The sequence below is a fragment of the Thalassophryne amazonica genome, chromosome 12, assembly GCF_902500255.1.
Source record: "Thalassophryne amazonica chromosome 12, fThaAma1.1, whole genome shotgun sequence".
Classification (NCBI taxonomy): domain Eukaryota; kingdom Metazoa; phylum Chordata; class Actinopteri; order Batrachoidiformes; family Batrachoididae; genus Thalassophryne; species Thalassophryne amazonica.
In genome coordinates, this window is record NC_047114.1 from 57,276,735 (window position 1) to 57,290,703 (window position 13,969).

At 41.7% G+C, this 13,969-nt stretch overlaps 1 protein-coding gene across 1 annotated transcript in view; it reads left to right on the forward strand.

The window, feature by feature from the left end:
* rab2a (RAB2A, member RAS oncogene family) overlaps positions 1-13,461 on the forward strand; it is a 29,088-nt gene extending 15,627 nt beyond the window's left edge. Inside the window, exons 5-6 of the mRNA XM_034182412.1 lie at positions 7,502-7,570; positions 10,278-13,461. Of these exons, the coding sequence (XP_034038303.1) occupies positions 7,502-7,570; positions 10,278-10,373 (165 nt within the window). The 3' untranslated portion in view covers positions 10,374-13,461. The remainder of the gene's footprint in view (positions 1-7,501; positions 7,571-10,277) is intronic.
* The last annotated feature ends 508 nt before the right edge of the window (positions 13,462-13,969 follow it).

The following is a 13,969-nucleotide window of genomic DNA, read 5'->3' on the forward strand; positions in this document are numbered from 1 at the left end:
AGTTTTCCAGGCAGCTCAGCGCTGCCTGTAACGGTGGACTTTTCAGGCTCAGAGTCCGTCCCTCTCCTTGTGAATCACAGAATGCACCCTCCCACAACACACCTGTTCACCATTTCAACATACCCAATGTGAAACTACACAAAAACTACTACTTTCAAATGTACACAATTCCTTTCTTCTCCTCCACTTCAAAACACAAGTTAAACTAGCTCTGAATGGAGGAACCCCACGTGACGTCGCAGAAATCATTATTCTTCCAATTCTGAGTTTTTTCAAGCAGCAGATGAAATCAGGCTAAATTCCTCGTGTTTATGGCTTAATATCTCAGGACATTTGGCACCAAAAATAAAACATAATACACCAATATTTTCATAATTCTTTCTTTATTTAGTTTACCAAATATATGCCCTTTAATGGCATTAGTGTTTTTAATTATTGTTTATGTGTATTTTTAATTCCTGGTAGTGCACTGAGTGAGTTTAAAATCCTCTGCACATTCAGGTGAAGGTGAGAAGTTTAGACTTTAGATACTGTTTGTTACACAGCAGCATTACCTGTTTTACAGTCACACTGAACTGAACAGCATATTGGTGCAAGGATTGGGACTTGACAAAAAGATGGTTTACAGTTCCCAGAGACTGCTCCACATCATAGTTTTGGTTGATGTGTGTGAAATGATGGGATGGTCCAAAGTCCTTGTTCACTTTCCAGTGATGACAGCAAAGTTATCTTCTGACACCTCTTTCTAAATGTTGTAATTAGTAGCAGGAGGTGGTAAAATCACAAGTCAGACTTTCAATACATCCACTTGGGAAATGATTCACAATATTAATACCAACATTTTGGCATCAAAATTATTCCTGTATCTTGAAAATAACCCCCCACCTCTTGAATGTAACAAAGTATGGTCTATTTTCAATTATCTGGCTATTCCGCTATGTGTAAAGTTTGTCCATGCTCTTCAAAAACTTTATAAACACAATTCTTTCACAAAGGTTTTATTTCAGTAACACTGTGTGAATAACAGAACTTAGGAGGAGGCCATGATCTTCAAAAACTTTAAAAACATAAACCATTGTCAAAGGTTTTATCAAATTCTTTAGCCTGAGATCTTGTTTTTGGCTTGGCCATGACACTTGATTTACTACAACTTCCCATGCTGTGACTTGAAATTACATGTGTAATTGTATGAGCACTGTAATAATATCAGTACTTATGTAGCTTTTGTGACTTCTCTAAAACAAGTACTACCAAGTCAGGAGCATTATACAGTGAGGAAATAAGTATTTGAACACCCTGTGGTTTTGCAAGTTCTCCCACTTAGAGATCATGGAGGGGACTGAAATTTTCATCTTAGGTGCATGTCTACTGTGAGAGACATAATCTAAAAATAAAAAATAAAAATCCGGAAATCACGATGTATGATTTTTTTAATAATTTATTTGTATGTTACTGCTGCAAATAAGTATTTGAGCACCTGTCAACCAGCAAGAATTCTGGCTCACACAGACCTGTTAATTTTTCTTTAAGAAGCCCTCTTATTCTGCACTCTTTACCTGTATTAATTGCACCTGTTTGAACTTGTTACCTGTATAAAAGACACCTGTTCACACACTCAATCAATCACACTCCAACCTGTCCACCACAGCCAAAACCAAAGAGCTGTCTAAGGACACCAGGGACAAAACTGACCTGCACAAGGCTGAGATGGACTACAAGACAACAGGCAAGCAGCTTGGTAGAAGACAACTATTATGACTATTTATTAGAAAGTAGAAGAAACACAAGATGACTGTCAGTCTCTCTCGGTCTGGGATTCCATGCAAGAAAGCTCAGAACTACACAGGAGGACCTGATCAATGACCTGAAGAGAGATGGGACCACAGTCAAAGATTACATTAGTAACACATGATGCTGTCATGGTTTAAAATCCTGCAGGGCAGCAAGGTCCCCCTGCTCAAGCCAGCACGTGTCCAGGCCCGTTTGAAGTTCACCAGTGACCATCTGGATGATCCAGAGGAGGCATGGGAGAAGGTCATGTGATCAGATGAGACCAGAATAGAGCTTTTTGGAATCAGCTCCACTTACCATGTTTAGAGGATGAGAACAATCCCAAGAAAACCATCCCAACCGTGAAGCATGGGGGTGGAAACATCATACTCTGGAGGTGCTCTTCTGCAAAGGGGACAGGACGACTGCACCGTATTGAAGGGAGGATGGATGGGGTCATGTATTGTGAGATTTTGGCAAACAACCTCCTTTCCTCAGTAAGAGCATTGAAGATGAGTCATGGCTGGGTCTTCCAGCATGACAAGGACCCCAAACACACAGCCAGGGCAACTAAGCAGGGGCTCTGTGAGAAGCATTTCAAGGTCCTGGAGTGGCCTGGCCAGTCTCCAGACCTGAACTCAATAGAAAATCTTGGGAGGGAGCTGAAACTCCAAACCTGAAAAATCTGGAGGAGTGGACCAAAATCCCTGCTGCAATGTGTGCAAACCTGGTGAAAAACTACAGGAAACATTTGACCTCTGTAATTGCAAACAAAGGCTACTGTACCAAATATTAACATTGATTTTCACAGGTGTTCAAATACTTATTTGCAGCAGTAACATACAAATAAATTATTAAAAAAATCATACATTGTGATTTCCGGATTGTTTTTTTTAGATTATGTCTCTCACAGTGGACATGCACCTAAGATGAAAATTTCAGATCCCTCCATGATTTCTAAGTAGGGAGAACTTGCAAAACCGCAGGGTGTTCAAATACTTATTTTCCTCACTGTATATCATAAACTTGAATGTTGTGTTCAGTGCAGGGTTCATCAAAACTAATCATGAAGTCAAAACAATTACATTGTAATATTTTGAAAGATGTTAAAATTACAGTATATATTGCAGTATTCTTTTTTGCATGGGGTGGGGAGTTTTTGTCATGTTAGACACCCACTTCCTATATGAAATATCTCCCAAATTACACAATGCACAATCTCTGAAGTGGATGTAAGCATATTTGAAAAAAATATATTTTCTACCATTACTACCTCCTGCTATAATTAGGTTCTGTTCTGTGCACTGTGATTTTTGTAGCTTCCTGATATGGCAGTAGTCAGTGGTTGCCTTAAATGTGGGCAAATGTTTTAAAACTGTAAACACAAACCTGAAAATTGATGGAAAAGAATAGTAATGTGGTGTATGTTTGATTTCACTAAATGATGCAAAAGCAGCATTATTATCCCGACTGTATATCCTTAGATTGTGGCGTAGTAACATTACTGAGAATGTCTATTGGTGGTTATTATCAGTTTGGGTTTTTTTGGGGGGGGGAGATATAGTCAGGGATATAGTCAAGTATTTGGACAGTGACCTAAATGTTCTCATTTTGCTCAGGACTGGCTCCAGGAGCTGGCCCTGGTTTCCTAATCTGTTCAATTTGACTATCTTTAGGGTGGTATTTCAGTGGGTTGCAACTGGTGGAGAGAAGTCGGACACATATTTGTGACCAAAGACGCAAATTAATAAATTTACAGTTGGAATCTTATTAATTTGGTAGTTGCGACACATTAGTAAATGTCGACCAAATGTGGGCTAAATGTCACACCAACTGACGGTGAAAATAGGGAATGTGGAGCGCCACTCATGGCCTTAGCAAGTGCAAGGATTTGTACAAGAATATGTGCACTATTCTCATGGATGTCAAGTGACACTTGTGCACTGAAATGATGACACATTTATGAACAAAGTGCTCAGGATGGCTGTAGGCTGCTATTATGTGAAAAGAGGCTGTTGAAATACCCCAAACTATAGCCACAGAATGTAAAGTCCTACAAATGATAACATAAATTAAATAATAATTTTAAAAAAAGCCTAGCGTGCCTTCATGGAGGAGGATTAAAAAAAGGAAGAAAAGTGTGGAAGCACTCCTCTGGAAGCGCTCCTCGACGCACACGGGCTCCGGGATCCTCTGGAAGCGCTCCTCGACGCACACGGGCTCCGGGATCCTCTGGAAGCGCTCCTCAACGCACACGGGCTCCGGGATCCTCTGGAAGCGCTCCTCGACGCACACGGGCTCCGGGATCCTCTGGAAGCGCTCCTTGATGCACACGGGCTCCGGGATCCTCTGGAAGCGCTTCTCGATGTGCTGGAACACCATTTCTCTGCAAACTTCCGAGGATAACACAGGAAAACTTTAAACTTACTTCTACTGTGGTCCTCAAAAAAACAACCAAAAAAAAATCCTCATCCACACTCTCTGCACAGGTGTTGTCCAGGACACTGTCCCTGTGTGCACGGCAGGTCGTGGCAGCATTAAACGTACTTCCATTGTGGTCCTCAAAAAACAAACAAACAATAAATCCAGATTGCGTTCTCTTCCCCCACCAGACAGGTCTCCAGCAGTTCGGTGACCCTACCTGTTGTTTGGCTGCTGGTCTCACTCGGCCACTTCCAGAAGTGCTGTTCCTCTCTGATCATATAAAGGGAAAACTGTTGTCAACCTCTCACAAGTTCTCTCACATGTTGCGCACTTTCTGACTCATGGAAGCTAAATTGAGAAGGGTTCAAGATGCTCGCAAGGACTCTGTGACTATTTAGAGAGAAAATTAGTTGATTCACAAGAGCAACACCCTGTGACTCACGTAAGGAGATTGCAAACTCCACTGCATGTTTCGTGAAATTTTGCAAATTCCCTTGCAAATGCCATTAGTACTCTCACAGCCAAGTGAGGTACTACCCTTACTTGTGTCAGTTATGACAGGCCTTTTTTAGAATTACCGTTTACATCTCCTCAACTAGGACCAATTTGCCAAGGGTGGCCTTACCTGAAGCTAATGTTCCAGACCACACATCTCCCAGATTCATTGAAGGATAGAAATCCTTCCACCACGATAAGGTGTCAATACAAGGTCGCAGATATAAGTGGCAGAAATTACATTCCTCCGTTGTATATCTGGGTTTAAACTCAGGGATAGGGTGAGAAGTTTGAATGTCTGGGAGGGATTCGGAGTAGAATCCTTGCTTCTTCACATTGAAAGCACCCAGCTGAGGTGGTTTGGACATCTGGTGAGGATGCCCGCTGGTCATCTCCCTAAGGTTTTTCAAGCACGTCCAACTGGGAGTTGGCTCTGGGGAATCCCCCAGAGACACTAGAGGGGTTATATTCACCAGCTGATTTAGACCGCAGGATCCCCCAGGAAGAATTGGAGGACTTGGCTGTTAATAGAGAAGTGTCGGATGAGGTCTTTGGTTTATTGCCACTGCGACCTGGACCTAGATAAACATCAGGATCGACTGAAAGGACTAGCTCTTCTATATCCCTCTTTTTTCCACTGCTTCTGAAACCTACTTCCTTCAGGGATGGCTGTACAAAGCTTTACCAACTGGACACATCATCAGTTGTGTACCTAGAAAATTAATGAATGAATACATCACAATGGAGTTGAAATGAAATTCAGCTCATCCTCAACCGCTTATCTGTGATCGGGTCACGGGGACCCCAAATTGCCCTTTCCCGGGGCATATTAAACACTTCTAACTTGTGGATACTGAGGTGTTCCCAGACCAGTGTGGAGATACAATCTCTCCACCTGGTCCTGGGTCTTCCCCGGGATCTCCTCCCAGATGGACGTGCCTGGAAAACCTTCCTAGGGAGGCGCTCAGGGGGCATCCTTAGCAGATGCCCGAACCACCTCAGCTGGCTCCTTTCAATGCAAAGGAGCAGTGGCTCTACTTCGAGCCTCTCACGGATGACTGAGCCTCTCATCTTATCTCTAAGGGAGACACTAGCCACCCTGCTGAGGAAAACCATTTCAGCCACTTGTACCTGCGATCCAGTTCTTTCGGTCATAACCCAACCCTCATGACCACAGGTGAGAGTAGGAACAAGGATTGACCAGTAGATCGAGAGCTTCGCCTTTTGGCTCAGCTCCCTTTTTGTCACAACAGTACGGCAGAGCGAATGCAATACCGTCACTGCTGCGCTGATTCTCTGGTGATCATATAGGTAATTTCACACACCATTGTCCCCTCACTTGTGAACAAGACCCCGAAGTACTTGAACTTCTTCACTTCCTCATTCCCTACCCAGAGTAGTCAGTCCATCGGTTTCCTGCTGAGATTTACAAGTACTAAATATAGCGAGAGAGGGGTCAGCTTCACACTAGGCTGCAAACCGACCCATTGAGTGCTGGAAGTCACAGGGCGATGAAGTCAACAGGGCCATATCATCTGCAAAAAGCAGTGATGAGACACTGAGCCCACCAAGCCTTAGTCCCCTCACTACGCCTCAATATCCTGTCCATGAATATCACAAACAGGATTGATGACAAGGCACAGCCCAACCCCCACTGGAAATGAGTCTGGCTTACTGCAGAGAACCCAAACACAGCTCTCACTTGGTGACTACAGAGATTGGATGGCCCTGAGAAAGGACCCCCTCACTCCATGTTCCTGCAGCACCTTCCACAGTATCTCCTGTGGTACCCGATCATATGCCTTCTCCAAGTCCACAAAACACTTGTAGATGGGCATTTGCCTCCACACTCCCATGCCCCCTCCTTGTGAGAGTGAAGAACTGTTCGGTTGTTCCATGGCCAGGACGGAACCCGCATTGTTCCTCTTCAATCTGAGGTTCGGCTGTTGGCCAAACCCTCCTTTCCAGCACCCTGGAGTAGACTTTACCAGTGAGGCTGAGTAGTGTGATGCCCCTGCAATTGGTACACACTCTCTGGTCCCCCTTTTTAAATATGGGGGGCCACCACCCCAGTTTACCACTCCTTAAGCACTGTCCCAGACCTCAACACAATGTTGAAGAGATGTCTCATCCAAGACAGTCCCTCCACACCCAGAGCCTTCAGCATTTCAGGGTAGATCTCATCATGAAATGAAACTGTAAAGATGATTTTGTAGTGAAGACTTTGTTTTGAGTTTTAAACAAAAATATCACATTAACAATTTAGGAATTACAGCCATTTCCCCCCAGTGACTTCATGTATCCATCCCTTGAGACTGCTCACAGTGCTATTTTTGCCTGTTGCAGTCATCCACACTCAAAAATACAAAATGACATCCATAAATGTGACTTTGCCAGCATGTACTTTTTTAATTGGCACCATTGGATTCCTTGGCCCTGAAAATGTGTATTCAGCCAAGATCCTAGGTCATCTTGAAGCAGAGCTATTGAAAAACTCATTTTAAGGTGTCATTGTTACAATTCCAAAATGGCTGCCCTGGTGGTTTTTGTGGCAATGGAATCATTCTTATTCTGATTGGCAGAGAAATCTTGAATCTTCGACTGGACTGGGTTGCTTGACGCGAGGACGTTTCGCTTCAATTCTGATTGGCATGCATTTTCCAAAAATGTATAGTTTCATGAACCTCCACAAAATTACAATGAAATTGCTGTACATAACAGACCTGACTGTTGTTCTTTTCCATCATTAGAAACATGTTTGGAAATACTTCAGAAGTTAAAGCTCCACTCATTCCCCCGCTGTCTTTCTCAGGCATTCATCAACACAGCCAAGGAGATCTATGAGAAGATCCAGGAGGGAGTGTTTGACATCAATAATGAGGTGAGACACCGTCACTCACAAACTATTTGTCCCCTACCTACCCTTACTCTCCAGACCCTTCTTTTCTCATTCCCTCCTCTGAGCCACTGTCACTCATCCTTTAATTTTTCCTTCCTTTCTATTGCTCCTATTCCCATTCTCCTGAGGTTTTCCAGCAGTGTGTGTGGTTTTCCACGCACTCTGTGTATTATTAAGGAAAAAAGGAGGGGGCCCTCCTCCTCCTTTGACTCCAGCCAAGCAAAACTCCCCACGTTCCTCTTTTCCCTTGGTCTGTTTTCCACTCCTTTCACTCTTCACTTCTTTTTCCTCTCTCGGCCTCCTGCCAGCTCATAAATTCTTCACATCCCACAAGGTCTCAGTCATTCAACAGGAAAACAAACAGTCCGAAATTCACCTATCCAGGCAGGCAGGCAGTTTTCTCTCCAGGCGGCCACATGGTTATCGTGTTATTGGAACAGTTCTCCATCAGGAAAGTTCAGCCAGTAAGTACAACTGTTAGTCAGACAGGAATGGAGTGAGCCGGGCCAGCTAGTGTTTTTCTTATTAGTAACAGGAGGAAGGATTGAAGGGCGGCTGGTCGGCCAAACCGCAACAGCTGACTGGCTGAGAGCGCAAGAGGGAAGCCCCACCAGAAATGTTGGCAGCTACTTTGAGAAAACACACGCGCACACTGCCTTCGCTCAATAAATGTGATTTAAAGGCATACAGTGTTTCCCAGAGGCACCGCTGCTACCGAGTGTAGGAGGGGGAGTTACAGTGAGAGTCGGATAAAAATATATCGCAGGAGGGGGAGGCTAAGTGTCCTGCAGCCACAGAGATGATGATGAAATACAGAGAGGGAAAGTGAGCGCACTCAGATTGTTTGCTGCATTCTCTCCGTTTCTCTCCACCACCTGCCCCTCTCTTTTTCTTGCTCTCCTTTTATATCAGCGCTCTCTTCTTCATGGCCTTGGGTATTGCTGGTCTTTCCCTTGCAGTAGCACCTGTTGCTTCCTTTATGATGTGATCAGCAGGTGCGCCTCACTCTGTCACATCACTGTAAAAATCATTTATTCAGCAAAATTAGCAGCAAAAGGCCTTCTGATCTTTTCTTGCTTTGCCTGAGACAAGTCCACTAAAACCAAGTAACCAAAATTCTACAATATATTAATTCAGTCAGGATGTTGTAGCAACGTGTATGTTGTAAATAATTTTGGCACCAGGATTAAGATCATACTACCAGCGGTTACTGAGTATTGGCATGAAGTTCTCTGAAGCATAGCAGAACAGACCAATAAAATATAGTGCACGATATGTATTTTTAAAAATGATTAAAAAAAATACAAGAAAGCACACTCGAGCAGTGAGCATCTCCCCAGCAGTAATTTGTTACGTGGCATGCACCAGACTTACTGTTGGCTTCATCACTTTGGCCGATAAATTAGGAGATATTCACCGAAGCGTGACTTGTCTTCTGATAACTGGATTTGGAAATAAAAACAATCACCTGCTTATGCTGATTTCATCACAGTACCACATTGGGAATTTGAAAATAAAATTTTGACAGTTATGCTTTCAAAGTGTACAGCTGTAATATTTATAATTCATGTACACCAAATATTGATGTCACCCCTGACACTGGTTTGATAGTTTGAGTAGTGCTAGGACAAAAATCTGGCTAATATTACCTGGAGGGAAAACAAACAAACTAAAAAACAAAAACAAAACTACAGGTGCTGAGGTGATGGTAAATTACAATAATCAATACTGTGTTCGATAAAGTGGGCCATCCTTCATGGGTTTTGATGAAACCTGATCATACTCCATTTTGATGTTGTCTGACATCCCCTCATTTAGGGTGTCCAGTTCAAGTTTGGTGAAAACCAGATACATTTTGTTCAAGTTACCGATCCATCTATTTTCTGTACCCACTTACTCCAGTGATGGGTCACCATCCCAGCAGTCACAGGGCATGAGGTGCGATACAACCTGGACAGGACACCAGTCTATCGCAGGGCCTTGTTGAAGTTATGTCCACAAATAAGTTTGACTGACAAATGGATGGAGTACACGTCTGTATCTCCCTTCTATCTAGTCTTGTAAATGGTAAATGGACTACATTTATATAGCGCTTTTCCACTTATATCAGAAGCTCAAAGCACTTTATATTGATGCCTCGCATTCACCCATTCACACACTGATGTCAGAGTGTTGGCATGCAAGGTGCTCATTACACACAGAGAACAACTTGGGGATTAAGGACTTTGCCCAAAGGCTCTTAGTGATTTTCCAGCCAGCCGGGAGTTTGAACCGAGGATCTTCTGGTCTCAAGCCCACTGCTTAATCACTGGACCATCACCTTCCCGTTGTCCACAAAACTGTCTGGACTAAACATCTTTTTCTTTTTTTTTTCTGTCAGCAAACTAATAAAATAATTTCAGGTGCAGACTAGCCAGTTATTCTTCTTTCTGTTTTTTGTTTTGTTTTTTTTGTTTTTCGCGCGGGGGGGGTAGTCTTAGAGTTAAGCTGTTCTTTTTGCGTAGCGTATATTTTTTGTGCTAAATGTGAAAGTCTAATGTTGTGATACAGTGTTTGTTGTGCTGCAATGCTTTATTTAGTTTCTCCTGTCTTATGTGTGAATGGGATTTGGATCTGTTTCACATATTTATGGGAGAAATGCCGTCAAGTTGTTTCCTGCTAAGCACACCTTTGTCTCTCTACCTCACAGGCTAACGGTATTAAGATTGGACCCCAGCATCCTACCACTAACTCCCCACTGTCCGGTAGTCAGGGAGGACAGAATGCTGGAGGAGGATGCTGCTGAAGTCCCAGAACTCACCTGCATCCCGACCCTCGTCCTCACCCTGTGCGACCCTCCCTTACGTTTCTATGGAACTGTCTGGGCTCGCTAACAGTTTGTTAATCTCTCTTTCTCTCCACTGCTCCATTTTGTTCCTTCATTCATCTCTCGCTCTCTTTTTCTCAGCCGTGCCCACCCCCAATATCTCATCCACATCCAGGAGTCTGAAGAATATGTCCCAATAAATCTAGTCTTTAAGCGGACAGTCAGCTTTACTTTATCTTCCTATGTTGTTTTTTTTATTTTGCAGTTTATTTCCACTTCTTTAATTTGCCTTTTTGTGTGTATGTGTGCATGGGTTGGGGTTGATGTATTTTAATATTTTTTATGTGTTAAGCTAAATGAAGTGTTGCACATTTTGCTGGAGCACAGTTCCTGCATTCCAGACTCTGTCGTCCAGCAGGTTAATTTGCAGATCCTTAGAAATTCACAATCATTCTGTTGGAGTATTTCAGTACTTCGGAGTCACAGCAAAACTCTGTCTTTGGTAAGTGTACTCTGACTCTGTCAGTTTGAGGCAGGAAGTGACTATGTAGTGGGTAATAAATAGTTTTGAACTGACTGAGGAATAAAGCATGAACTATGTTGTCTGTCAGCACATCTGTACATGTCTTTAAAGAAATGATGCAGTCAGTTAAAAGCAGGACTTGTTTCTACACGTCATTTTTTTTTCCTTTGCCTGCTTATAGGGGCGATAGTTATTCCTGTATCTCAGTTTTGTAAAGTGAAGGAGGCGCTCAAATCACTTTGTATGTCAGCCAACAACCTTCAACGATGTGTAAATTTCTTGCACCCCCCGACTCATTTCACAGTAGGATCTTTTTGTCTTTGATGTTTATGTCCTTTTTGTCAACTTTGTATTTAAAGAACACTACACACTGGTTGTGGCTTCTAAAAGCTCTTTTAAATTGTTTGGGCAAAGGGAATAAAAGAGCAAACTGGGAGTGAAAATGGTTCCTTTGGGAGTGAAAACAAGCTGCGAGTCTTAATGGCAAAGTGGAAACGTGAAGGGATGTTGCGCAGTGGCAGCCATGATGAAGTTAAGAAGGAAAATAGAGCGGAAATCAAGATTATTAATTTTTTTCTGTAACTTTATTTACCAAGCACATTTCTGTGTATATATGGCTCAAAGTTTCTCTAGCTGCCCTTTTCTGTTTGTTTTTGTTTTTGTATGTGTGTGTCTGCTAGGGGAAAGATTGGCATGTGTAGTTACTTACCAGGGCTTAAAAAAAAGATTGAACCTTTTTAAAATGGCTAATACTGTACAGTAGCTGATAGGTGCCAAATCATGTCAAAATGAAGATATTACTAGCAAATGCAGAAAACATTTGTAAATACACAGAAACACCTGCATCAATTCTACAACAGGTAGTTGCACCAAGAAAAATATTGCAATTTGCAAACACAGTGAATACAAACGTAACTGACTGCTCGTGTAACAGTTTGATTTGATAACAAATCCACATAACTCATGCAAACACAAACGCTTTGTGAAGGTTGACAACACAACAAAACTACTTAAGAGAAAAAATAAATTGTGCTTGTGTTGTATTTTGTTGTGACATTACTGCTTCTGCTCCGTTGTGAAGCTTTCTGCATTTGTGTGCATTGTGTGAATTTGCATCAGATGCATTTTCAAATTAAACTGTTGCATGTGCTGCAGGTTAAAAATGCTCACAGTTTTATAAGCATTTTTCTCCAGTTTGTAAGATGTTTTTTGATACAACTATCTGTTGTTGAATTGGTGGTGGATTTTTGCATTTGTGCATGTTTGCTGCTTTTCTTTTAATTTTGAAATGATGTTGTACTTATTAGTATTTTCAACAACTCTCATTCAAATCCAGAGGTACCAAGCCGTCCTGTTCCATCTGGGATGGTTGTGCCCTTCCTTTTAAATGACACGTAGGAACGATAACGGCAGTTTAAAGAGGTAATATAAAGGCATTGAAAGTCCCTGATGAAGAACAGACTCCATCTGAAAATGTCACTCTCCTTTTTTAACCAGGCTGAGATCTCCACCATGAATTATCTGGCACATATTTAATACAGACTATTTAGAGTTTGATGGATGACTACAATGCTGTAATGTTTTTGCTTCAAGATCCCAAAATGTAATGATCACCATTTTACTCTTATGACATATTTTGCTTCTACAATTACTTATCCTTCATTCCTTCCCTTTCCTGTTTTCACACACACTGTACAACAGTACAGCTTCATTTTTTATGCCAAATAATTGTTTACCTGTATTTTTGTCAAAATAGACCCAATGATCTGATCTGGTGTCGGCTGTCTGCCTTAACGCCATAATGCCCCCCCCCGAGAGATTTGTACAACTGCTACAATGACAGACCGATCAGTTATCTGCAAGTCGGCATTAAACCACTAACTAGCTAGTTGACGGTTACATTAGGCATTGATGCGCAGTTCTAAATGAGTATATACTTATAAATATGCTTATGCAGCGTCTCAGTTTGAATTCAGCAGTCGTGTATAATAATGTGGCTTTTGTAACAAATCCAACCCCCCCCCCCCCCCCCCCCCAAATGTTTTAAATTTCTCTGTTGTTGAATACGTACCTCTCCCATCCCTTCTGTGCACATGTTCACACCCATCCTACACGTGATGCATACCTGTAGGATTTCTCTCCAGGCTCATTGTACAAATGTAAGGAGTTTTTGAGTTTTGCTGCAGTGTGAGTATGTTTTGAAGCTCGCATTTTTTTTATTCACTAGATATATCCTGATATTATTAATCTTACGATGTTTTGTGTGTGTGTGTGTGTATGTATGTATGTATGTATGTATGTGAGTGCGTGTGCGTGTACTCAGAGGGGTTACGGGAGGATCAAGTCAAACCTGACATCTATAACTATGGATTGATCTATTTTATCTATGTCACCCCTCTCTCGCTCTCCCCTTCTCTTCCTGCCTCTCCTCCTCCCCCCCTCAAAGTTATTTGCTGTGTTTGTTCTTTGGAAAAAATTAACTTTAAAAAAAAGAAAAAAATTAAATGCTATCACAATAAACTATAATAAATATTCTAAACTCAACATGTCATTTCAGTTGGTATGTGGAGATGGAAAAAAAATACAGTATTTGACCAAAAAAAAAAATGCATTTGTATTTTTTTAAAACCTCACTACTTTGCAAGATTACTGAAAGAAACAAAAGCCAACAGAGTGGCAACACACCATGGACCCACACATGATGTTTTTCTGACTACTGTGAAGTCATTTCATGATCTTTTATTAATATTATGACATAATTTATGTCTGTAATGACAAATAATTAGTTGACCTATGTAAGCTTTGGATCACCTTTCTTCATCTATTCTGAGATATACTATACCATGTTTTTGATGACTTTGACATTTAATGAATCTGCTCCAAAAGTTGATCATCAGGAAACACCCAAGGAATATTTCTAAATTTGGTTTAAAAAAAAAAAGAATCTGCTCCACGTGGACACACAAGCAATAATAAAACCCTGCGCTATATCACTGATGTGCCGGGTAATGACAAAAGCATTTCACTAAATCCTGAAACACTAAGACCTTGA